This window comes from Equus quagga, chromosome 13 (assembly GCF_021613505.1).
Source record: "Equus quagga isolate Etosha38 chromosome 13, UCLA_HA_Equagga_1.0, whole genome shotgun sequence".
Taxonomy (NCBI): Eukaryota; Metazoa; Chordata; class Mammalia; order Perissodactyla; family Equidae; genus Equus; species Equus quagga.
In genome coordinates this window covers 13,331,978-13,356,309 of record NC_060279.1, presented here as the reverse complement: position 1 = coordinate 13,356,309, position 24,332 = coordinate 13,331,978, and the positions used below count along the sequence as shown (strand labels likewise).

The window sequence follows — 24,332 nt, the reverse complement described above, 5'->3', positions numbered from 1 at the left end:
CACCACATCCAATCCAACAAGCAAATTCTGTTGGCTCTGCCCTCAAATATATTCAGAATCTGGTCATTTCTAAGCCTTTCCACCCATCTCTGTCTAGATTATTGCAATCGCATCCTAATTGGTGTCTGAACTCCCATTCTTGCATCCCTATTCTCAATACAGAAGTCGGTGCTCCTCGACTCACACAGTAAAAGCCAAAGCCCTTATGTTGACCTGTAAGACCTTCATGATCGGCTTGCCAAAGAGCTCAATGATATCATCTCCTACTACTCTTCCACTTGTTCATTCCACTCCAGCCTCACTGGCATCTATGCTGTTCCTGGAACATTCCAAACATATTCCTACTTTATGCTAGGTGTTTCCCTGGTGGAACTCCTCACCCCTAGGTATCCACATAACTTATTCCCATACTTTTATCAGATCTTTACTCAAATGTCACTTATCAGTGAGGCATTCCTTGGCACCTTAGCTAAAATTATACTTTCTTGACACTTCCTATCCCCATTCCCTCCTTTACTTTTTCCTTTGTACTTATCACCATCTAGCGCGGTATATATTTTACTTATTACTCTTGCTTATTGTCTGTCACTTCTCAATAGAATGCAAGCTCCACAAAAGGACAGATTTTTTTACTTGTTTACTGCTATATCTCAAGTGCCTAGAACTGCACCTGGCGCATAGTTGTCACTCAATAACTATTTCCTGCACATGAATGGTTTTTTAAAAAAGAAAAAATCAGTAAAATCCATACAATATAATATACCACAATATTCACATGTACTGTGAATAGTCATCAATAATCTATCCTCCTAACTACATAAGAATCTTCTAATGGCAGAAATCTTATCTTACATCTCTTTTCATTCTTAGAGATTGGCATAGAATATTACATATACAGCAGCTACTCAATTAAACATTTGACAGCAGGAAATTCTGCCTAAAGACAAATTACTAGGAGATAAAAATAGAACAACAGAATAATTACCTAATTCAACATTAGATTGGCATGAAGGAAAGAATGGCTTTAAAAGTAGTCTTTTCCCCTCTAATATTTATGAGCATTAGCTTCCAGTGCTAATTTAGAACATTCACTCCAAAAATGATCACGGACTGCCATGGGTCAAGATGGCCACCAGACTTGTTAGTAATAACAAGGACAGAAGGTTGAGGATTGGCTCTGGACTTGACACATTGGCCATCTCATCTTAGTTTGTCTTTGGGACCAAAACATGGAATATTGGAGATATTTAATAATTAACTATACAGTTCTCTCTTCTATAAAATTATAATATTTCTTCAGACTACAATTATACTTCTTCAAAATCAATTGACTTTTGTGGGTCGCAGCTTGAATAGTCAAAGTTTCCTGGAGAAGTGGCAAAGACAGTCATCAACATAATATTACAAATCATGACAACAAAGGAGCTGACAGAAGGCGACTCTGAGCCAGTCCAATTCATGTAGAACTTGTATGTGAAATGTAAACAGACTATAAAATGGTTACACCCAGACAGGTTTGCAGACCCACACCTAAACTCGTTTCAACACACACTAAAGAAGTACAATGGAAGCAAGATGAGAGGAAAATTTGATTTCTCCAAGTACGACTCCTTGGAGAAAAGTGTTTGCTAACTTGACTAATTTCTAGAAAAGCAACAACTATTATAGGATAAAACGAAAAATAAAAGATTTAAATTCTAACCAAGAATTCTGAGTTCAATTTAGAAAATGAAGAGAAATGAAGAAAAAGGCAAAAACAAAAAAAACAAACCTTGATTTTCAAAAATTCAACTAAAATCACAGAATTATCCATATCAACCAACATACAGACAAAACTTGATTCTGTTTTATCTACCTACCAAATGTCTATGACTAAATGTCTAGGTTCACTAAGCAAATAATAACAACAATGCAAAGCACTTCCTACTTTTCAAATTCTTTCATTATTTTATTTAGTCTTAATTATGTTCCCTTAAAATTACCTGACTGGTCTAATTATTTAAATATCCATTGGTAGGCATGCAAAACACCAAACAGAATACATTTGGTAGGAAACAGGGGAAGAGTTGCTTTGATACTGACGTTAATTCCTAGTGTGTAATATCTCAGGTAGGGTTTTTTTTATTTCTCCCTTCTGTCAACCACTCCAACCATAGCTAAATTAGCCTGTTCTGACATTACATTATACAAGACAACATCAGCAGCTGTGTGAACAGGACATAAACCACTCAATACTAAGACTCCACACAACACTGGCTCCCTTCAATAAGATCACCTAACACTCTTTCAAAATGTAAAGCCAAGCAGTAAACTCAGACACAACACATCATCCAACTTGTCCATAACTGTACAGCAACATTACTAGGGCTCAGATAAATTTTTATCTCTGTAAAATAACTTTGCTGCCACTTGGTTATAAAGAATAGAACTTTCTAATGACCTCTAATTCTCAGTTAACATACTATAGTTCAACTTGCTTACTTAACAGGACATGCAGGATGTTTTGTTTTATTGTAACACTCAATGACAAGTCCACAAATTACTGGATAAATGCTAGGAATTTCTTTCCTTTTATCAGCTTACCCAGTTTAGCTGCGCCCTCTGGTGGGTACTCAGGAAACTGACCCTCGGAAGGGACACTGACAGTTCTCCTCAGACATCGCCCTTTGGTGGAATCTGTCTGCTGCTCCTGTCCTCCCTCCACAGGTATCTAGTTTACCAAAAGAAAAAGAGACGCAACTTAATGCTTAACTCTATTAAATTAAAACATGGTAATTAACCATAAACGCCTTCTGTTTGAATAATGGTTTTAGTTAATGAAGACAGGAGTTCGTAATCGTCAGTGCAAAGTAGAAGAAATGGAGAAATAAAGTACACACAACGGTAAGGTATTACCACTCCTTTTCAAGTTTTTCTTTAAAAAGAATACTTGAAAGATCAGGAAAAGTGAGTGTGTAAGTTAACTTACATGAAGTATATACAAATAATATCTCGGTGTGTATCTGCTTTGGGAGCTCCAGAAAATAAAACAAAACACCCACACAAATAAAAGATTCTTTTACATCAAAAACAGGTTCACAAGCTCCATTCTGCCCAATGGTCAGTAAGGTAAATGGAAATAAAAGTCAACAAGAAAGATTTAGCTCCCAAATTCTCCTAAAAGAAGGTTTTGTTAGATCAAAGTAGTAAAATCACTCAAATTTTCTTCAATTTTAGAATTAAGCACTTAGAGATAGTTAATAAAACACATTTTCAGTGGTAACTTGTATAGATAATTATATAAAATGGCATACTTTCTTCCAAAAGTGACATTAGTTTTTGAAATCCTAAAAAATATTTTTTTCTGGCATAATTTCAGGAACATATCAAGTGTTCTTTGTATATGTGGAATGAGAACTATGAATGGTATAAAAGATCTGTAATGCCAATAACTATTTTTTAAAGGTCAATTTTATTTTAATTAATCAATTAATTAATTTATTTAGAGGATTAGCTCTGAGCTAACATCCACTGCCAGTCCTCCTCTTTTTGCTGAGGAAGACTGGCCCTGAGCTAACATCCATGCCCATCTTCCTCTACTTTCTATGTGGGACGCCTGCCACAGTATGGCTCGACAAGCAGTGCGTAGGTCTGCACCCAGGATCCGAATCGGCAAACCCTGGGCTGCTGAAGCAGCACATGCAAACTTAACCGCTGTGCCACCAGGCCAGCCCTGCCAATAACTATTTTAAAACTTACAGGGTATCACTGTAGACTAATAGGATGGCTCTAAGTTCTTTTTCCCCCTCCCAGTAATGCTAAAAGATCAATCACTCTAGTTTGAGGGAAGAGGCCAAGGACTTTTCACAATGAGATTTTACTAGTAAACTTTACCAGAACTAAGAATAGCATTGGTAACATCTTAGCTTGGCAAAATATGTCAGTAATTAATCACAGTCTCTAATTTCTTATGGCTCCAATATTGAAATTTCAACAAATTTCAACAATAATGACTAGAACCCAGTTCTTACTATGTGTAAGGCTAAGGAATTTGCATGTGTGACATTATGAGGGAGCCATTATTATCACCCCCCTTTTAGATGAGAAACAATTTATTTCTCCAAATGACTACAATGTGCACATATAAAAGCAATTGATTAAACAAAACTGATAGATACAGGCTTAAGTGTATAGGTGTTCTCCTTTGCTCCAGTGATCCAACTCCTGTGACTGGGGTCAAGAGGATGATAGCAAGGGAAGCTTTCTCTGTGTTACTGAAAATCTGAAGAGCAAAGTCAAAATGTCTTCATAAGGACTGAAAATTTTCACACTCTTAAAGGACCAAAAATGCCCGTTTCTTCATTACTATAACTATGGTTACTCCTTGCACATTGAGAAACTAAAAGGCAGAATTAAGAAAGGTAAAATTCTAAAAAATAAGGGAGACCAAATAATAGCATCAATAAGACATGAACTCTTCCAAAAGTACTCTGTAATATAAAACTTTATGAACAGTAATCTAAGTCATCCATCCCTTTCAGGATGGAAATTATATTATCTCTACTTAAATAATTAAAAGAGTAGCACCAAGAGGTTAAATAACTCCCTCCAAGTAAGAAAGGCAAAACTGTATCCTCTACCTGCCTTAAAAGTAGGAAAGAACAGGGGGAAAACAAAAATAGTTGGATCCTTGAACAAAGAGATAAGCTTAAATAAACATAACTATTTCCTTAAGAGTTCTAAAAATGCCTATTATCTGAAAAAATGGGGGTCTAAGCAACACAGAAAAAAGGTCTATTTTTGATATTTTTAGGAGGGAATGACCTATGATATTTTCTGTGGAAATTTATAAAGGCCATATCCAGGAAAAAGTAAGAAATGGCTTCTACATTCACAAAAATAAACTCAAAATGGATCAAAAGACTTAAAAAGTAAGACCTGAAACCATAAGACTTCTAGAAGAAAATATAGGCAGTATACACTCTCTGACATCAGTCTTAAAAGGATCTTTTCGGACACCATGTCTTCTCATGTCTAGACAAGGGAAACAATAGAAAGAATAAACAAGTGAGACTTCATCAGACTAAAGAGCTTCTACAAGGCAAGGGAAAACAGAAGTGAAACAAAAACACAAGCCACCAACTAGGAAAAAATATTTGCAAATCATATATCCAACAAAGGTTTAATCTCCATAATATATGAAGAACTTACACTACTCAACAACAAAAAATGAAACAACTTGATCAAAAAATGGGCAGGAGATATGAACAGATATTTCCCCAAAGAAGATATACGGATGGCCAATAGGCACATGAAAAGATGCTCATCATCACCGATCATCAAGGAAATGCAAATCAAAACTACACTAAGACTTCACCTTGCACTTGTTAGAATGGCTAAAACAACTAAGACAAAAAATAACAAATGTTGGAGAGGTTGTGGAGAAAAAGGACCCCTCATACACTGCTGGTGGGAATGCAAACTGGCACAGCCATTATGGAAAACAGTATGGAGATTTCTTAAAAAATTAAAAATAGAAATACCATATGACCTAGCCATCCCACTACTAGGTATCTATCCAAAGAACTTGAAATCAGCAATTCAAAGACTCATGCACCCTATGTTCACTGCAGCATTATTCACAATAGCCAAGATGTGGAAGCAACCTAAGTGCCCATCAACTGATGACTGGATAAAGAAGATATGGTATGTATATATATACAATACTACTTAGCCCTTAAAAAGAACAAAATTGTCCCATTCACAACAACATGGATGGACCTTGAGGGTATTATGTTAAGTGAAATAAGCCAGATAGAGAAAGACAAACTCTGTATGATTCCACTCATATGTGGACAATAAACAAACACATGGACAAAGAGAACAGATTAGTGGTTACCAGGGGGAAAGGAGCTGCGGGGAGGGCACAAAGGGTGAAGTGGTGCACCTATAATATGACTGACAAATAGTAATGTAAAACTGAAATTTCACAAGTTGTAAACTATTATAACCCCAATTAAAATAAATTAATTAAATAAAATAAAAATAAAATTTAAAAAAGAAATGGCTTCTATTGTCATATACTTTGTCTCTACCATATCTAAGGAGAGGATAAATAAATATATTAAACTTATTTGGGCCTAGAATTCACTCACAATGATTTTCTCCAAGTTTTAACATAGACTCTTTGTTTTCCACTGTTGAAACTTACAATATGATCAGAGGTTTTATTCAAAGCATCACTTTTAAAAGTTAGGGCATTTTACCTCTGACTCCGGGATATAAGGAAGAATAGTGTTCACTTTTATTCTAAACCCACATTTCTTAAGAATATTTCGCTTTTACAACACTATTGATTGCTCCTTACCTAAAATATTTTTTTAAAGATATTGATCTACTCCTTGAAAATTAGAGGGTTCATATTTCAAGTATCTTCCAATGAACTAAACTAGAGTTTACAAATCTTAGTAGACAGCCAAAGAGAATCAGTTTTAGAAAGTCAATTTCAGAAAAGCAATTTGGTTCACTCTGTCTTATTTTAGTTTACTACTCCACATTTACTTGTTTATACTGAATTACTCTTTAAAAATTGCCTATCTTCCAGATTCTATAACATGAAAGGAATATTTCTTTCTTTTAACCTCTTTGGCCTTGTACTATGCTTTGAGTACTCCTTTTCCTCAGGGAAAAAACCTAAAGCACTTTAATACATTCCATTGTAGATGAGCAAAGCGGAACATAGGAAGAAGTAAATGGCTTCTCAGGTATCTCAGATGTGTTAATAACAAAATCAAACTGGATCTCTGACTCCAGTCCTCTTTACTAGTTCCAAACCATCCACAACAATGGAAGAACAATATGGCACAAAAAAATCAAGTTACTTCGAAAACATACATATTTTTTCTCCTGCAAAATTATCTTTCATTTTGTTTAGAATTATATAGATATTAATTTCAATTTCAATCTGAGCACCTACAGATTAAATAGTCAATATATAGTCAAGTACAGGAAACCAAGATTATGTTAACTAGCAAAAGAAAGATCTTCTCAGTTATTTCTTTTCCTAAAGAATGCTTAAAGGATGTTAGTCCCCTGTATCTTTAAAAGGATTTTTTTTTCCTTTAAAAGGATTTTTTTAATCTTTTTAAAGAAAGAAAATTCCTCAACTTTCTTATCCCCTTAAGGTAGCAGCTCTCAAAGCTAGTGGGATCCAGGTAACAGCATCAGTTTTACCTGGGAATTTGTTACAAATGCACATCCTCAGGCCCCACCCTAAATCCAGTGAATCAGAAACTCTGGGGGTAGAGCCCAGCAATCAACGTTTTAACATGCCTCCAATTGATTCTGATGCTCCCTAGGGTCGAGAAACACTGCCTTAAGGTTTTCTCTCCTTCCTATCTTGGTTCTCAAGATAACAGTGGTTCTTAACCTTGGCTGCAAATTATAATCACCTAGGGGAGTTTTAAAAAATACTGATGCCTAGACCACTCCTAGACATTCTGAATTAAGTGACTGGTGCGTGGCCTGGGATTTTTATAACTTCCGAGGTCACTCTAATGTGCAGGCAAAGTTGAGAACCACTGATCTATATTCAGTACTTTCAGCTCTAATTATTCACTTATTAATCCTTGACCACCAGTACTAAGTGTGGAGGCATAAATAAATCACTTGGCCTTACCAAATTTCAATTTCTATTATTTTTGGGGCATGATCTTTCTGGTATCTCAGCTAGATGCCTGGGGTGGTAAGGTATTAAAGAGGTCTCTCACCAGCAGAGGCAACCCTCTAACATTGCTCAATATGACCACCAGTATCTCTATTTTGTTCTCAATACTACAGTTGCTCTCTAGAAAGTCCGAGTAGTCTTGCCCTGAGCATGTGTAGTCCAGCCCTGGGCCAAGACGCACCAGTGTCCAGCCCAGCAGATTCCAGCCCCTTCACCTACAGAATTCTTTTCTCTGCCTCCTGAGCTCAGTGGGACTACTGCACTCTGCCTGGACTCCAGATCAAGTACCACAGTTGGGAAATGGTACACAGCAGACAGCCAGGGCAATGGTGACAATCACTGTCTTTGGCTGCCTATTGTCCAATGCTTGAAAATAGTTTCTCTCTCTCTCTCCATATACATATGTGTACTGATATATACATACATATATATATAGATACAGATATATAGATATACAGTCCAGTTTTATGTTGTCTGTAGTGAGAGGGCTAGTTTTGTATCAGTTACTCTATCATGCTGGTGCCAAAAGCCTCTTATTCTCTCTTATCCAAACTAATATGGTCTCTTCACTGGTGATGTTCTGCCCCTTAAATCTACTCTTTACATAGTTATCAGAATATTTCCAAAACGCAAATATGATTATTTCATTCTGAGGCTTAAAGTCCTTCAGTTGTTTTCAACTTTGCCCTTTGCAGTGGTTTTCAAAGGACTGGTAGTGTGTTTGTACATGGAAGTATATGACAGGGGGAGGTATTTCTCTACTTCAATCACAGCATAATTCTGAGTTTATCTGTTATAGAGGTCTTCTGCTTAAGCTTTTCTACCAAGAAAGGGTTCTTCTGCTAAGAGTGTTTTAGAACCACTATTATCTTACAGAGTAAGTGCAAGCTCTCGAACATGCTATACCAAGTTTTCCACCATCTGGCCACTGTCTGAATGCCCAGCTCCAGGCTTTACATTCTACGAACACCAAATTGCTTGCATTTCCCTAATAGATTCCTTATTTCGTAGTTCAGTGCCTTTGCTTAGTTTGTTCTCTGATCCTAAAATATTTTCCCTCACTTTCTTTCCTATTCTATACCTTCCAGGTAAACGCCTATTCATCCTAAGGCTTAGGACAGGCACTGCCTCTTCCAGGAATCTTCCCCCTCTACCAATCCCCTAAGGGAAGGTTAAGGTACACCTCCCTGAGGTTCCACCAATAACAGATCTTTCTCTGTCACTATACTTATTATATTGAATTATAATTATTCATTTGTGCAACTAATTCCATGTAAGTTAACAGCTTGTATCTCACCATAAGTCAATCTCCAAACCTTAAAATAGTTCCAACCCACAAATGAATAAATATTTGACAGGTAGCAATGGGGGTCATTTTAGGCAAAAGAAAAAACATAACATCAGCCAAGAAGTTGGCAAGCATATGAAGTTTTTGTTTTGCTTTGGAACAGGGAGTAGGTCATATTTAGCTAGAGCCTCTTAAGGGGGAGCCGTGGGGTAGAACACCAAAATATATCATGACTGCATTGGGAGGGCTTTAATACCAGGTCACGCGTAATTCAGGGAATACTGGGAAACCATTCAAGTTTTCAGATCAGAGGAACGGTAGTCTCTTAATTGGTCTGTCTCCTTCCTATCTCTTCCTCTTCTAATACATCCTACAGATTAATATTCATAATGCATAACTTTGATCAAATCTCTTCCTTTCTTAAGCTTCCCTTGGTAATTGCCCATTACCAATAGCATCTTAATAACACAGTTAGACTATAGTCCTTTAGAATAAATGGATTTTCTGTTATTCTATCCAGTTTACTTGTGCTATTTCTCAAATGCCATTTTAAAATTATTTGTCTTAATTCCACAACTAAAATTGGTATGGGGGGAGAGGGGAAAAAATTGAGTCTTATTCTCTGCAACTTCTAACAGAGTGAATGCACATACAGGGGCACGTTACGTATCTGCTGAATAACTTGAAAGTGACTCTGAATGAAACATGCCATGGGAAGTTTACCCCAGGATAAATAACAGTTGATTTTAGCTGTTTGCACAAAGTCTAACTGCTATTTTCATCAGTATATCTGAATGTAAATACTGCTTTCCAAAAGCAAGAAAAATATTGTAAAATTGCATTACTACCAACTTGCTGCCTGTATGCTAGATGCAGCTTAAAAAATTCCAAATACAGAAAGTAGAGTCTGAATGAAGAAAAATGGAGCCACATTTACCCTTCTTAACGGCTTGTTATCGCCAAAAGAAAGAAACTCACAAATTCAGCTTTCTTTTGTATTTTTATACTGGCTGCACCTCAGAGGGGTTCACGATTGTCTTCTCTTACCATTTCCCTCAACTCCTTAATCTCTAGTTTACTTGGTCTTATCTCTTGCAAGCAAAATGGAATTCAAATGGCCTCCTACGCCCTCTTTGAACTGTGCTGGTGCCAAGCCAGCTGGGGCCTTTCCTGGCATCCAGGCAGGGAAGTCTATTTCGTAACCACAAGCAATGTCTATTTGGCACAATTTGCATGAAGCAATTTACTGAACCAATGAGTCATTTCTCAAGGTGATACTCCTGGCAGACTTCTCTTTCAGCATTCTGCCCAGATCTGTCCTTCTGCTACATTCCCAAACTGGTAATTGGTATATTTAACACTCTTCCCATGTATATCCTGCAAGCAGAATTTTTTCCATTTCTGACAGGAAACACGCAGAGTTAAGAGAGAGCACTGAAAGATCCCACACACTGAATATATGAGTGATACTAGACTAATATAATCCTCCCACATTCCAGCAGTGCCTGGCTAAGGACTCAGTTTAAATCCTTACAGAACCCTCTTAATTGATCCCTTTAACACAGCAGTAAACACCCCCATGATTAGGTGATTAAGGTTTAAAACAGCCTTTTTAGATAATTTTAGCAGGAAATTCCTTAAACTCCTTGTTTCAAGGAATTCTAAATTGTTCAATGCAAAATTCCAAGGGTTAGAGTTATACTCCTCACGATAGTGTGAGTGAAAGGTAGAAGAGTGACAGCATATTCTAGTCCTTCCACAAAAAACCGCTTTCTAATCCTTTCCTGTAATGAAATTAATAGAATATTAGATTTATCACTCAAATAGCAGGTACAGTAATGGCTTAACATTTTCTTATCCTAGAGACTTAATTCAGTTTTTCCAACTTAATAATGGTAGAACATACTCATCTTAGGGCATTCAACTATTTTGTAAACTTTCTGTAAACTCATCGTCCCTTCATCGTCCCTCACCTGTTCTACTGCAGTAAGCTAACTTACCTATTTCCTCCCAACCCCTTTCACTCAATTTTCTATATGATCAACAGAGTTACTTTGCTAAGAAGCAAAAGTAATGATGTTACTTCCCTATTAAATACCTATCTATGGTCCAAATCATTTCCAGAATAAAGTCCAAATTCCTTATTATGGCCTTCAAAGCACTTAATTACTTAGTTCTCGCCAGCTATCACTTTTCTTCTGGCAAATCATATTCCAAGAATTCTGAACATTTTGCAGTTTGGCAAAGAGATATAAGATGCTTCTTGACTTTGTATCCTTATACATGGGACATCCTTCCCTTCCTTTCCTTATCTTACTAGAAGATAAGCTTCTATCTGTCCCTAAAGACATGGCCTAATCATAAATTTCTCTGTAAAACCTTTTTTGGCATTCCCCACTTCATACCATAATCCACCCCAGACAATATCTCAGTTAATCTTTCCCTTATGATTATATTATAATTTAAAAAGTAATAACTTATTGAGGTGAAATTGACAAAACATAAAATCAACCATTTCAAAGTGAGCAATTCAGTGATATTTAGTACATTCACAATGCTGTGCAACCACCACCTCTATTTAGTTGCAAAAGATTATAACTTTTAATTTACCTCAATGTGTCCCCACTAAAACTGCATCTTCGCAACCACAATAGTGCATACCTTATAGATACTCAATAAATAAAGATAGAACCACATATTCAATAATGGAAAAGCATCTTATGGAATATTTTTCTCCTCTTTTATTATCCAGTTTTAGAAAAAATATGAAATTAAGTCTCATGTTCTGAGAAGACTTATCACACAAAAAGAAAAGAAGGAAATAGATATTCAGGAATTAAAATTTATAATTTGGCTTTTCAAGTTTATTCAACAAATGTTCATTGAGAAATTACTAAAGTGTCAGGAAGTGTTCTAATCACAGAGGGCTACAACAATAAACAAAAAACAACCCATGCCCTAAAACTTACATTCCAGTAGGGGAAGAGAGATAATAAACATAATAAATAAGTTATATAGCATTTTAGAAGATGGCAAATGCTATGGGGAAAAAAATTAGAGCCAGGTAATTCGATCAGAGGTTCCAGATGGTGATATGGGGAGAGGGTGCAATTTTAAATAGGTTGGTCAGGGTAGGCCTTATTGAGCAGGTGATATGTAAGCAAAGAACTGAAGGAGTTGAGAAAGTGAGTCATGCAAGTATCTGAGGGAAGAGCCACGGCTAAGGCCCTGAGGCAGGAACGTGCCTGATCTGCTCAAGAACAGTGATGAAACCAGAATGGCTGGAACATAGTGAGCTGAGGAAGTTTCTGGCCTTTGAAACTTGGAAGGATGGAGTTGTCATAAATGGAGATGGGGGCGGCCTCTGGAAGGTCTGGGAGGGAAGATTAGGGGCTCAATGTGGGGCTTTTGGAGATGATTATTACATATCCAAGCGGAGGTGTATAATGGGCAGATGGATCCATGAGTCTACAGAAAAGAGATGTGTAGGTTTGAGATACAAAATTAGAAATCATGAGCATTAGAGGGTATTTAAAGTCTTAAGACTGGAAGAGATTCCTAAGGAAGTGAGATATAAGGACTGAACGCTGTGGCACTCTCCTGTTAAGATTTGGAGAGAAGAAAAGAAATCTGCAAAGATGACTCAGAAGGAACTGCCAGAGAAGCAGGAGGAAAACTTCTCTTAGTACAGTGTCATGAAAGCCAAGTGAAGAAAGCAGTTCTAGGAGAAGGAATGAGCGATCAATTGCATTAAATGCCACTAACAGATCAAGTAAGATGAGAACTGAAAATTGACTACTGAATTTAGCAATATGGAGGTCACCAGTGAGCTTAACACAGCACTTTTGGCAGAGTGGTGTGCATAAGAGTCTGGTAGGAGTAGGTTTAAGAGAGAATGAGAGGAGAGAAGTTAGAGACAATAAGTTTAGAAGTTGCAAGAATCTTTGCCATTAAGGGAAGCAGAGAAAGGAGTAGTAACCGGAGGCAGAAGTGAGGTTAATAAAGGCTTATTTTTTAAGATGGGAGAAATAATTGCATGCTGATGGGAATGATCTAGTAGAGATGGAAAAATTGAAGATGTAAAAGAGGTTGGGAGAATTGCTAGTGATATATACATCCTTGAATAGGCAAGAGGTAATGAAATGGACACATGTGGAGAGGCTGACCATTGGATTGTGGACAGTTCAACCACGGTTAAAGGAAGGAAATCAGGGTATAAGGAAATAGTTGCTGATGGATGGGTAGACACGGTAATGGAGTATGCAGAAGTTCTCTTCTGAGTGCTTGAATTTTCTCAGTGAAGTAAAAAGCAAAGTAACCACCTGTAAGTGACAGTAACAGAAGATTTAGGAATAGAGGAGGAGATGTAAAAAAAAATCATCTTAGAAATCATTTTAGATTGTACTACTCAAAGTGTGGCCTAAGGTCCTGTGCTGTTCTGCAAACTGTTACTGGCCCGCAATAAACAACTTAACAGTAAAGAAATTGAGAAGAATTGTGTCTGGTGTGATCAGTGGATTTGTCTCATTATACAGTACACTTTCCATGAACATGTACAATTTTTGTAATTTTATTCCTTCTTTTCCTATGTTATGATTATTCTGTGTATACTTATTGAATTGTAATTTCATTTTTATCAAATCTAATAAAAATTGGGGCTTGTATTTTTACTTCTTCTTAAATTTCATTTTTTTTGGGGGGGCCAGGCCCGTGGCCAAGTGGTTAAGTTTGTGCGCTCTGCTTCGGTGGCCCAGGGTTGCGCCAGTTTGAATCCTGGGTGCAGACATGGCACCACTCATCAAGCCATGCTGAGGCGGCATCCCACATCCCACAACTAGAAGGACCCACAACTAAAAACACACAACTATGTACCTGAGGGGCTTTGGGAGAAAAAAGGAAAAAAAAATAAAATAATTAAAAAAAACACAAAACAAATTTCATTTTTCATAACAATTCATTTCATTGTATTTTATTATTCATGATGACATGGTGGAAAAAACTGGTTCTTCACCACACATAGATTGAGACGTACTAGTCCATGAGAGTTGGACAGTAAATGGACTAAGAAAATGTCTTATGATTACCAAAAAGCATTAGGGGCTCACAGGAGGTTTGCAGCCATTAGTTTAAAGGTTATCAGGATGGCAGAGTGATTTTCTTCAGACACATTATGTTGCATAAAAGTAGGGCAGGATAGATGAAGAACAGGATTTAACTGCACCTATCATATTGCCAAGTGAGTATGATGATACAAGAGAAGGACAAGGAAATAGTATGCAAGGGATGACCTTGGAATGACTGACCATGGAATTCAGACTGCGTGAAAAGGGAAGAGAGGATATCAGAGATATGAGGGAGAAAAGGTGACAGGATCAATGGGCCACAGGTCCCAAAAGGATTGAAGAATTGTTGGAACAAGGGATGGGCTACACCGACAGAAAGTGATAGAGAATAAGATGTGCACAACTGAGACTATGAAAAAGTTGTAGCAAGGAGGCAGAACAGAGGAAAAGATTCTTGGAGGAGAGGAGTTCAAGGAACTGAGAGCCAGTGTGTTGAATGAATCATCTCTGTGGACACTGGAATCATCACAAATTAAGGCTAGAGTAGTGCTGAAGATAATGACAATGAGTCAGGGGCAACAAAAAATGCCAAGGGCAATAAAAAATCCAGGAGCAAGAAAAAAAGGAGGAGGAATGATGACTACACCATGAGATTCAGAGTTTGGGCTTTTTAGAGAAAAATAGATAGGAAAAAGATAGGAAACATTCATGAAAGGAGACGGACACCTACTATAGGCAGCATGGTATGAGGGCTGTGGGAGAAGAACAGCCATCACTCGACGGTATTTCACAGAGGATAGTGTCCTTAGACAAGATACAGGTTCTCATGAGACCAAGAAGTTAAGGGATTTCCTCAGGGAAGAGGTGGAAGAAACAGCTGATTTTGCTGATGACGGGCCATGAGTTGTAGAGGGCATAGTGAAAGGGTTTAAGGAGGTAGGAAAGGGGGGCCGGCCCAGTTGCCGAGTGCTTAAAGTTGCATGCTCCGCTTCTGCAGCCCGGGGTTTCACTGGTTCGGATCCATGGCACCACTCATCAAGCCATGCTGAGGCAGTGTCCCACAAGGTACAACCAGAGGCACTCACAACTAGAATGTACAACTACGTACTGGCAGGGGACCTTTGGGGAGAAGAAGAAGAAGAAAAACATTGGCAACAGATGTTAGCTCAGATGCCAATCTTTAAAAGAAAAAAAAAAAAAAGAGGTAGGAAAGGATGAGTGGAAGCCAGGGACAGAAAAGAGGATTTAGAGAGCCATATGCAGAGTATGGGAGATGAGAGCTTCCCCAGGTGTCCAGGGATACTCATGATGACTGGCATAAAAAGGGATAAATCATGTAAGATATTATTTTAGGAAATTATTCATCATGGATAGTTATTTTACCAGACAAAGGGGGCCCAGGTCTGGATTACTCAATTGATCAGTAATATTTAATCAATAGATTATATCTTGGTTCTAGGTAAGGCATGCTTCTTGACCTTACGCTACATATCCTCAGGCTATTTAATTTCTTACAGTACTACACTGAATAAAATGTAAGTATGGGCAAAAAGGTGGCAAATGATCTGTTTATATAACTCCTTACTAATAGCTCTGACTGCTGACAGAGTAGGTTGGTTAAAATGAGTATTTTGAATTACCTGTTTATTCAAATTGGATAATTAGAAATCTTCTACACTAATATTCACTCTCTCTCTCTCTATATTATATATATATTAATATTCACTCTACCAATTTTTATTATGTATCCATTTAATATAAACACAGCAACAAGTACTAGACTGAACCAGAAAAAGTTGACCTTTATTAAGTTATTTTAATAAAATTAAATTTAATAATATTAAAATTCTAGGAAAGGGTCATGGGTAGGGAGATAGTAACAAAAGTAAGAACATTTTTAAATGGCTGGAGAAAAAGAATAAGCAAGTTTTTCATGGAGGACACATTAGCTGGGCCTTCGCAAATAAGGACTGTCTATTAAAATAAAAGAAGAAACAGAAATTGCTTTACTGTTATTACCTTCCTTTACCATATTAACAATTGCTGAGTAAGAGAAAGGATGGAAAAGAAAAGGGACAGAGAGGGAGGAGAGACAGAAGAGGAAAGGGAGGTAAGGATCCACAAATGAGAACTGAGAAATGTATTCCTGTTCATTGCTTCCTCTTCTTACTTTTCAGGAGGGATGACTTAGTAAATTGATATTCTCCCTACAGCTTTCTAGTTATTTATATATATTTTTGGCAAGTAATCTTTCTCCTTCATTGAATCAGATCTTTTCTTTTCCTTTCCTCTCATTATCCCTCTTCTTTGTCAAGATCATATTCACTCATTTTTTTATGTTGCGGAGGTTGGGAGTAGGATGGTTTTATAGCCCTACCAAATCAGAATGATACAAAATACAATCTGATAAATGATCAATAAGCAAATAAATTATTTGGATGTAGAAGGATTTGTACATGGTAACAGTTTGAGGAGTAAAGTAGTAATAGTATAAGTTCGAGAGTTTTTTAATTCAGAGGGATATAAATTTCACCTAGAACTAGATGTCTGTGCTAATTATACTCTGCATGCCTCTCCAGATCTACTCTCTGCCTTTCTCTCCCTTGCTGTGTATTTCAGGAAGTAAACCTTTACAGAATACATCAAGGGCAATCTTTTCCTGTCTCCAAGTTAGGTTTGGGCAGTAGGTAACATCGGCAAGAAATCAGAAGACAGGAAAAGAGAATTGTAGTATTTATTCGCCCTTGCTTCCTCCCTGCTGGCCATTTTTGTTTCAGAAGAGGCTGTGTTCTTTGTGTGTAGCCACGGCAACTGTCATGCAGCCCTCTCATACAACCACAGTTCTCTGGGTTCCAGAAACGTTGCTCTCTTCCCTTACCCTGAAGGTCTAGGGTAATACTGCCTTTGGCTGTTGGTAGTTCACGTGTGCTTCACCACCTTTGGTGGGTCCCTTATGTTGCCCATGCCTCTATAAATAGTCCCTTCATTAAACCTCTTTCAATTAATCCACTGACTGTGCCATTTGTTACTTGCTAGGAGCTAGACTGATATAATTTCCAATAGTCCCTCTGGGTCATTTTTGGGGCCAGGTCTACACAATCCAATCCATTCTCACTCCAAAGTAGTCAAACTCAGTATCTCTTGCACTGGTCCTTAATGAAAATTCAGCCCTATCTTGTTGAACTCACGCCTTCATGGCAGTCATTATGATGTATCATTCCGACATTAGCCACTCTTTAGACTTACTTATAGTTTATCATTCATAAAGTCTCCATTTTCATAAACGTGACTTATCAAAATACAAATAAAAACTAGATTATTTCAAGAATTTGGTCAGAAAAAGGAAGTAGCTTTTCTCAATAATATCCCTCTCACCTCCTTCTCTTTGTTGAGCAACACCAACTGGCTGTCTGTGAGGATGCAAAATTTCCGTTCCCATGTTGTCGTCTCAGTGTAGGGTGACTGGCCACAAGACAGACGATGGGTAGGTGGCCCTTTCACATCTGTGTGACAAATACAAAAACCAGAAGTGAAAAATTATTATCATGCTTAATAAACCAGTAATTCAAATGTAAGATTCTTCAAGATCAAATTACATAAAGAGGTCTAAACATGAAAGTAAATGGTAAATTGAAAATTTAACTTCCTCTTAAGAGAGTAAAAACTGTTAGGTACACAGGGAAAAATTGGCCCTACAGTATGCAGAAAAGAAGGCTGAAACACTCTACGAAGAATGATTAGCATAGACTTGACACAGTAGCCACCACTGTATAGGCACTAAAATAACCTAAAATCTAAAATATCTCTGAAGCTGAGGTAGCTTCAGAACTAAAGCAATATCATTCAAAATAAAGAGGTGGGGGTGACTTAGAGACAAGAGCAAATGATAGAGCCTCCGGTCTTTAGGAGGAAGATGATGTTGCAAGTACATTTGAGAGTACAGTTGACCCAGAACTGAGAGAGTGAAGCTATTGGCAGCTTATGCCTTCAAAATAGCTTTATTTCTAGTCACCCATAAGAATTAGAAATGTTTAAACTGTAGCGTCATATTACCACTAGAGGCCAGTAAGATCTTAAAAACGTAGAAAGCAATTTCTTCAAGGAAAGATCTAAACATATTACCATGATGTCTCTTAGAGGTGGAGGTACGCAATATCAAAGCTGTATCTCAATTCTTCTCAATGTCTTATTTTCCTATAACATACCAAGTGGTTAGTACTACTTTGTTAAATTTTTTTGATATGAACTGTTCACTCATTTGGGCTGCTGTAAAACTTAGAACGTATCTTAATCATAAGTACATATAAATAAGGCTTTTATGACAGTTCGATATACAGTATTAAAAGTTCTTTGGCGATGAAGGACTAATTCTTCTCAGGAATATACTGCAGGGATCATTTAAAATGCATTATTTATTATTATTTAGTTTTTATGCTGGAAGAACACCTCAAACTAAAGAAATTAGAAAACAAACACCTGCGAGGGTAGGAGACTCGTAAACTATAAATAAGCACATTTTATCTATTAGATGAGTGTTTTCACTACTGTTACATTCTACAGACTGTCTTTTTATCACAGGATGATAGGTACGCCTGGTATTGACGTCAAGGAAATTCAAATGATTTCCTAGATGTTTTATACTCTAGTTACCCAAAGATGCATACTATAGCTGGCGTTCTGTAGAAAGCAAACAAGTCAGTAATGAGGGCAGTTAGGTCTATGTCTCTCTTATATCCCCTTATGTGTCCAATATTACCTTCAGTGCTCCTTCTGGCTTAGCTTCCCTTGCTTCTAAAAATCTATCTAAACTTGTTGCTCTGCATTTTTGGGGGAGCTTATCAACTATCCTCCAAGATAATTCAAAGTCCAAGAACCAATAGGGCCTGGCTGGACATGTTACTAATCCTTAGAAGTTTACTGTTTCTCCTCCCCCCGCCACTCTTATTTTCCTGCTTCTGTCTCCTCTGCACTATGCACAGCAGCACATGCTGCATCCTAAGCTTCTCCATTCCACACCAACTCTCTCCCCGCCACCTGTAAGTCTCCCCTTGTATTCTAAGCATCTTAAATTACTTAAAAGTTTTCTTTATATTTCAAATTTTCTTAAAATTATCACCAAAAACTCTAAAAGAACTGACTCAATCCTTTTTGACACATATAGGAGATACTTGTCCTTAAAAGCCACGTCAAAGCTGATTTTCTTCACATGATTTGGACAAACAAGTGAGTTAGATTTTTACCACAACGTAGGCCTATTTTTAAAGTCAAATACCAAGACCACTTCAACAGAGAGGGATGCAGCTACTTTATGTGGAAATATGGTGGTTTTGTGGTCCAGACAAGTATTCATTCAAATGACTAACCTTCTTATGTAAGTTAGCCATGGGTGACCTAAACTGCCCACTATAATTGAATTTGAACTGTAATCTTATGATCTATACTAAGCAAGAAGACATTGATAAACTCTGTCCATAAAAATCAGAACATAGAATACCATATTTATAGCATAACCCAGGTTTCCTGCCAAAATATAAATCTGTATCAGCACTGAATTTACGAAAACCTAAATTCTCTTCTCTATGTCATCCTAAGTAATTCTCTTAAAGTCCCACTGTCTCATGTCTCTTTCTCCCACCTGACCTGTGTTCCTCATTTCTTTACGGTATTATGAAACTAGACAATGTCTCATAAAGCATTTTGGGACCCCAAACTACTTCAACCCGGCTCAAGGTAGAATGAAGTACAGACCAATACCTCTATATCTTAAAATTTTCTATCTAAATTATGAGATTGATTAGTTGTGTTATAAATTTTATAATTTCATTGTTGTTTTACTAATGCCCACTTTTTGACAATTTTATAAGAATGCATACCAAGGAAGAAAACAAAAAAGAAGGATAACTAACTTAGAATTACAAATAAGAATCTTAATAACAAAAGTGGAAAAAGAAATTAGATTTGCACTGCTCCATTCCGATAAGGATACTAAGGACACTGGATACCGGCCTAATTACAAAAGTTGACTAATTTGAGAAACAGTGTCCGAAGTTACTCTTTGAAAGCACTTCTCTAAGCCTGGATATTATCATGTAGACTAGTAATTCTCAAAGTTTTTTGATCTCAGGATCCCTTCAGGCTCTTAAAATTATTGAAATCTTGAAACAGCTTTTATTTATGTAGGTTATATTTATCAATATTTACCATATTAGAAATTAAAACTGAGAAATTTAAAAAACATTTATTCATTTAATGATAACATAACAAATCTATTACACGTTAACATAAATAACACATTTTTAATGAAACATAACTATTTCCCAAAACAAAAAAAATATGTGAGAAGAGTGACACTGTTTTGAATTTTGCAAATCTCTTTAAAGTCTGGCTGAACAGAAGACAGCTGGGTTCTTATATGTGTTTCAACATTCAGTCTATTGCTTTATGTTGTTTTGGTTGAAGTATATGAAGAAAATCTGGACTCACACAGATATGTAGTTGGAAAAGGGAAGAGTAATTTAAAAGCATTTTTAGATAATTATGGATCATCTTTTTTAATACTATACCAAAACCTGACAAGCAGTTGCTTCTTAAAAGTGAGTACAATGTGGAATCTAACACCACATCAATGAACTTTTCATATTCTATTACGTTAAAAATCATTGGTTTACCTTGCTCTTTCAATGGATATTTTACTCATATGCATGAATTTGTAACATTATGCATTGATCATTTAGAAAGCATTGGTTCATTTAGTTTTGCAGATCTTACAAATGTTGATACTTTTCATTTCATAATATCAAAAAAAATCACATTCATTAATCTTCAGAAAAGTCTTGATCTCATCAGAAAAGTCTTTAAGTACTGGAAAGCTGTTAAGCTCAAGGTGGCAGATTCAAGTTTTCAAAATATACTGATTTTCATTTTTAGGCTTGGATTTTATCACTGGCAATAAATACTGTTGGCTTTTTCCCCATAAATGATAGGTTTATGTCTTTCTTTTTCCAGAAAATGTCTGCCAAATAACCAAGACCAAATAACAATAGTTTGTCTTTCAGTTGTTCTTTCAAATAAAAATAGTGTTCCATGAAAAACAAGTGGCAAGTCCAGCTCGCATATCAATTTGCACAAATGCTTTCCATTGTTAAGACCATGATACTTCAGTTTGCACCTGATGAATACCTTCCATGTCATCACACAGGATGTTAAATAGTTGTAAACTCCTGTGTTGAGATTTAATAAAATTAAGGATTTTCATTGAGTTCTCAAGGATATTCTTAAGTAAAAGTTCTTTTTTTCCCTACTGTGTAGCAGACAAGAATACAACAACTACTGGTATAGCTTGGTGCCATGCCTTGATTCCTGCTACTGCATCAGTAGTTTTACTCATAATTGCTTTTGCATCATCAGTATAAAAGTCAACACAATAAAAAAAAAAAAAGCCAAGTTTTATTATGAAAAGAGGTTTAATCTAACAGGATCAGGGGGATCCTCGGGTTTGGCTCCACAGATCATACTTTAAAAACCACTGCTTACACAACAGGAAGCCAATAAATGATTCTAAGAAAATCTGGCAGTAGTTTGTAAGATGAAATAAGAAGAGAAAAGACCAGAGGTCTTATACAACGAATGGGAGACTAACGTAATGGCCTGCGTAAGGGATGACTAGGGTCATATATTGGTGACAGTGGAAACAGAAAGAAAGGGATCGTGTGAGCTAGATTTCGAAATAGGAATCAATTGCACTGGTAACTCTCTAGTTGTTTGTGGTGGAAGAACAGGACAAGAGATGAGAGAATAAAAGAGTAATTAATAGAAATATAGACGATAAACACTCATGAAGCAAGTTATATAACTGTAATTCTGCTTCAGTTTTAGCAGAGAAGTCCAAGCAAAGTTTTTCAAAAAAGGAATAAAGAAAATCTAAAAGGGAAGCTTTTGAATTTGAATTGAATTTGAAGGATTCAATGTATTCCATTATATCCAAATCATTTCAAAACAGCATTCAAAATACCAGATTATTTAATCTACCCATAAATCTAAAAGTCAAACCCTGGGCCTCTCCAACTGCTAATATTAATTTAGTAACCACTTGGCAAGGAAACAACACAACAAAAAACTTCTCTTATGTCTAACCCTTCCTCATAACCCTTCCTTGTAACCAGAGACAGGAGCTTCATGGCTTGTCACATCACTCGACAAAGAAGATGAACAAACATGATACGCTAGAGCTGGAAATTCCATTAGGTATATCTATAAATATCCACAGAGTAACTTTTCTCTTACAGGGTAAGCATCTTCTTGTCTCTTCCTGACTTAGAAAATATCTCAAAAGACTTAGGAGAGTAAATAAAGGGATCTAATTGGAAGCAGAAACAGGGGTAAAGGAGAGTGGAAAAGAACAAGTCTATGACCCAGATATGGAGAATGTCAAAGAAAAAAATTGCTGTGGTAAATTTGATTTTTGTATGTTACAGCTCCTAAGAAGTTCATCTGAGCTGCTTTTGAATCACATCATTTACTAGCCACGTGTTTTTTAAAATTCCAACTTTATAAATTTAATGCAATTGGTAATATCCTAAATCTATCTACTGCCATCCAAAACAAGCTTTACAGAGAATTCTAGAGAGAATCTTTCAGCTAACACAAACCCTAATGTTTCATTCAGTCTCAATAGCCTTTCATAGATTCTTAGTACCAACCTAAGAAATTAAAACAAAACATAGTTTTGGGAAATCTATCTATACAGGGGAGATTTTAATACATTAAAAGAGAAACACATTTCTAACAAGTAGTAGTTGTAAATTGCAGAGGTCTGAACTGCTGTAGAAGGATCTCTATTTCCCTGTTCCTGTGTGTACATTCCATGCCAGAGATAACCCGGGTTAGCAATGGCAAGTGCTTCCCAACATTCAAATTTCAATTATCAGACTTGTTTTGATTCTGAATTTGGTTAAAATTCAAAGCCAAAATACAAGGATTACTTTATAAAGTCTCAAAATTGGAATGATCATTTTCTTATAGAAATAAAAACACATCTAAATAACTTTAAAACAGAGCTATGCTACTTAAACTAGTTAAGAACATGTCAGTTTCCCGAAACATACTAAGGGTTATTTTTCTCCTCACCAAAACGTCCAAAACAGTTTCAACAAAAGCTCAAGCTTAAATATCATTTATATTAATAGTCCTATTAATAGGTTTAAAAAGCTATATTTTTAAAAGACAGTTCTTTATTTTTCTGATAAATAATGAAATCCTTGCCCTGCCAGACAGCTTTAAAAATGTGATACATACTATCTTCTAAAGGCAATTTCTGCTACAATAGAAGAAATGTTACTGTTGTCACGTGGAGATGATTCTTAATAACGTCAATAACTGTAAGATGCTGCTCAGCAGCAGCCTTCTAGACAGTAGAGATAAATGACCAAACTATTTTATAAATGTGTTAATGCTATCTGCTCAAGACCTAGTGTAGCTGCCATCAAGTACTGCCATCAATATACTTTGAGTCACTCTCTTTTATTCTTAAAGCATAGAAAGAAAAGGCAAAACCAATATAGACATTAAAGTTTAATTCTATTTACTTTATCCCCTCATTACCCTTCCACTCTCTTTATTCTGTCAAAATGTCAGTTTCGAGAATAAACAAACAAAAATTTTCTTAGATTGATAACCACCCAAACATTAAAATTACTGCCTGTGACCTCTGCTTTGTCCTGACATACAACCACCTTTGGGCTGGCAAATTACATTATCGTGCCTATGAATCAATGGACCCAGTAGATTTAAGTATGGTCACACTCACCTTGGTAAGTAACAGGGTACTAAGCAATAAATGATTCAATATGTTTAAGACATGAAATCAGGAGGTCAGAAATGTTTGCCTTTATGGAAATATGTCTTAATCCTTATCAAAAATTCACTATGAGAGCATAAGTATTTGTTGAAATGAATTTATATTGTGTTTTTTAAACTTAGCTAACCATTCTTAGTTTCCTTCTCAACTACGGAGGTTTAATTTCCAGGCTACTTAATCACTGATGTCTAGTCAGTAAATCCCCTATGCTCAGCAACACCCTTCTTAAGAGAAAGAGGGGCCAGGTAGGAGACAACATGTGACACTTCCTTCTGGCAATGCAATTTCCTTTAGTCTACATTTCCACAGAGTCCCTCTGCTGCCTCCCTCTCAGTCTCAGCAGCACCAGGACCTAAGCACTGGGGGTTCTAACTCTGCTCCACCACAGGGCAGTGAGTTACTTGATAATAATGTAATAAG

At 36.4% G+C, this 24,332-nt stretch overlaps 1 protein-coding gene across 4 annotated transcripts in view; it reads right to left on the bottom strand.

The window, feature by feature from the left end:
* Positions 1-24,332, bottom strand: part of RASAL2 (RAS protein activator like 2) — a 371,329-nt gene that overhangs the window by 169,430 nt on the left and 177,567 nt on the right. For all 4 annotated transcript variants that reach the window (XM_046681498.1, XM_046681500.1, XM_046681499.1 and 1 more), the window contains exons 2-3: positions 17,432-17,559; positions 2,584-2,710 (exon numbers count right to left, since the gene is read on the bottom strand). In XM_046681498.1, the coding sequence (XP_046537454.1) occupies positions 2,584-2,710; positions 17,432-17,559 (255 nt within the window). The remainder of the gene's footprint in view (positions 1-2,583; positions 2,711-17,431; positions 17,560-24,332) is intronic.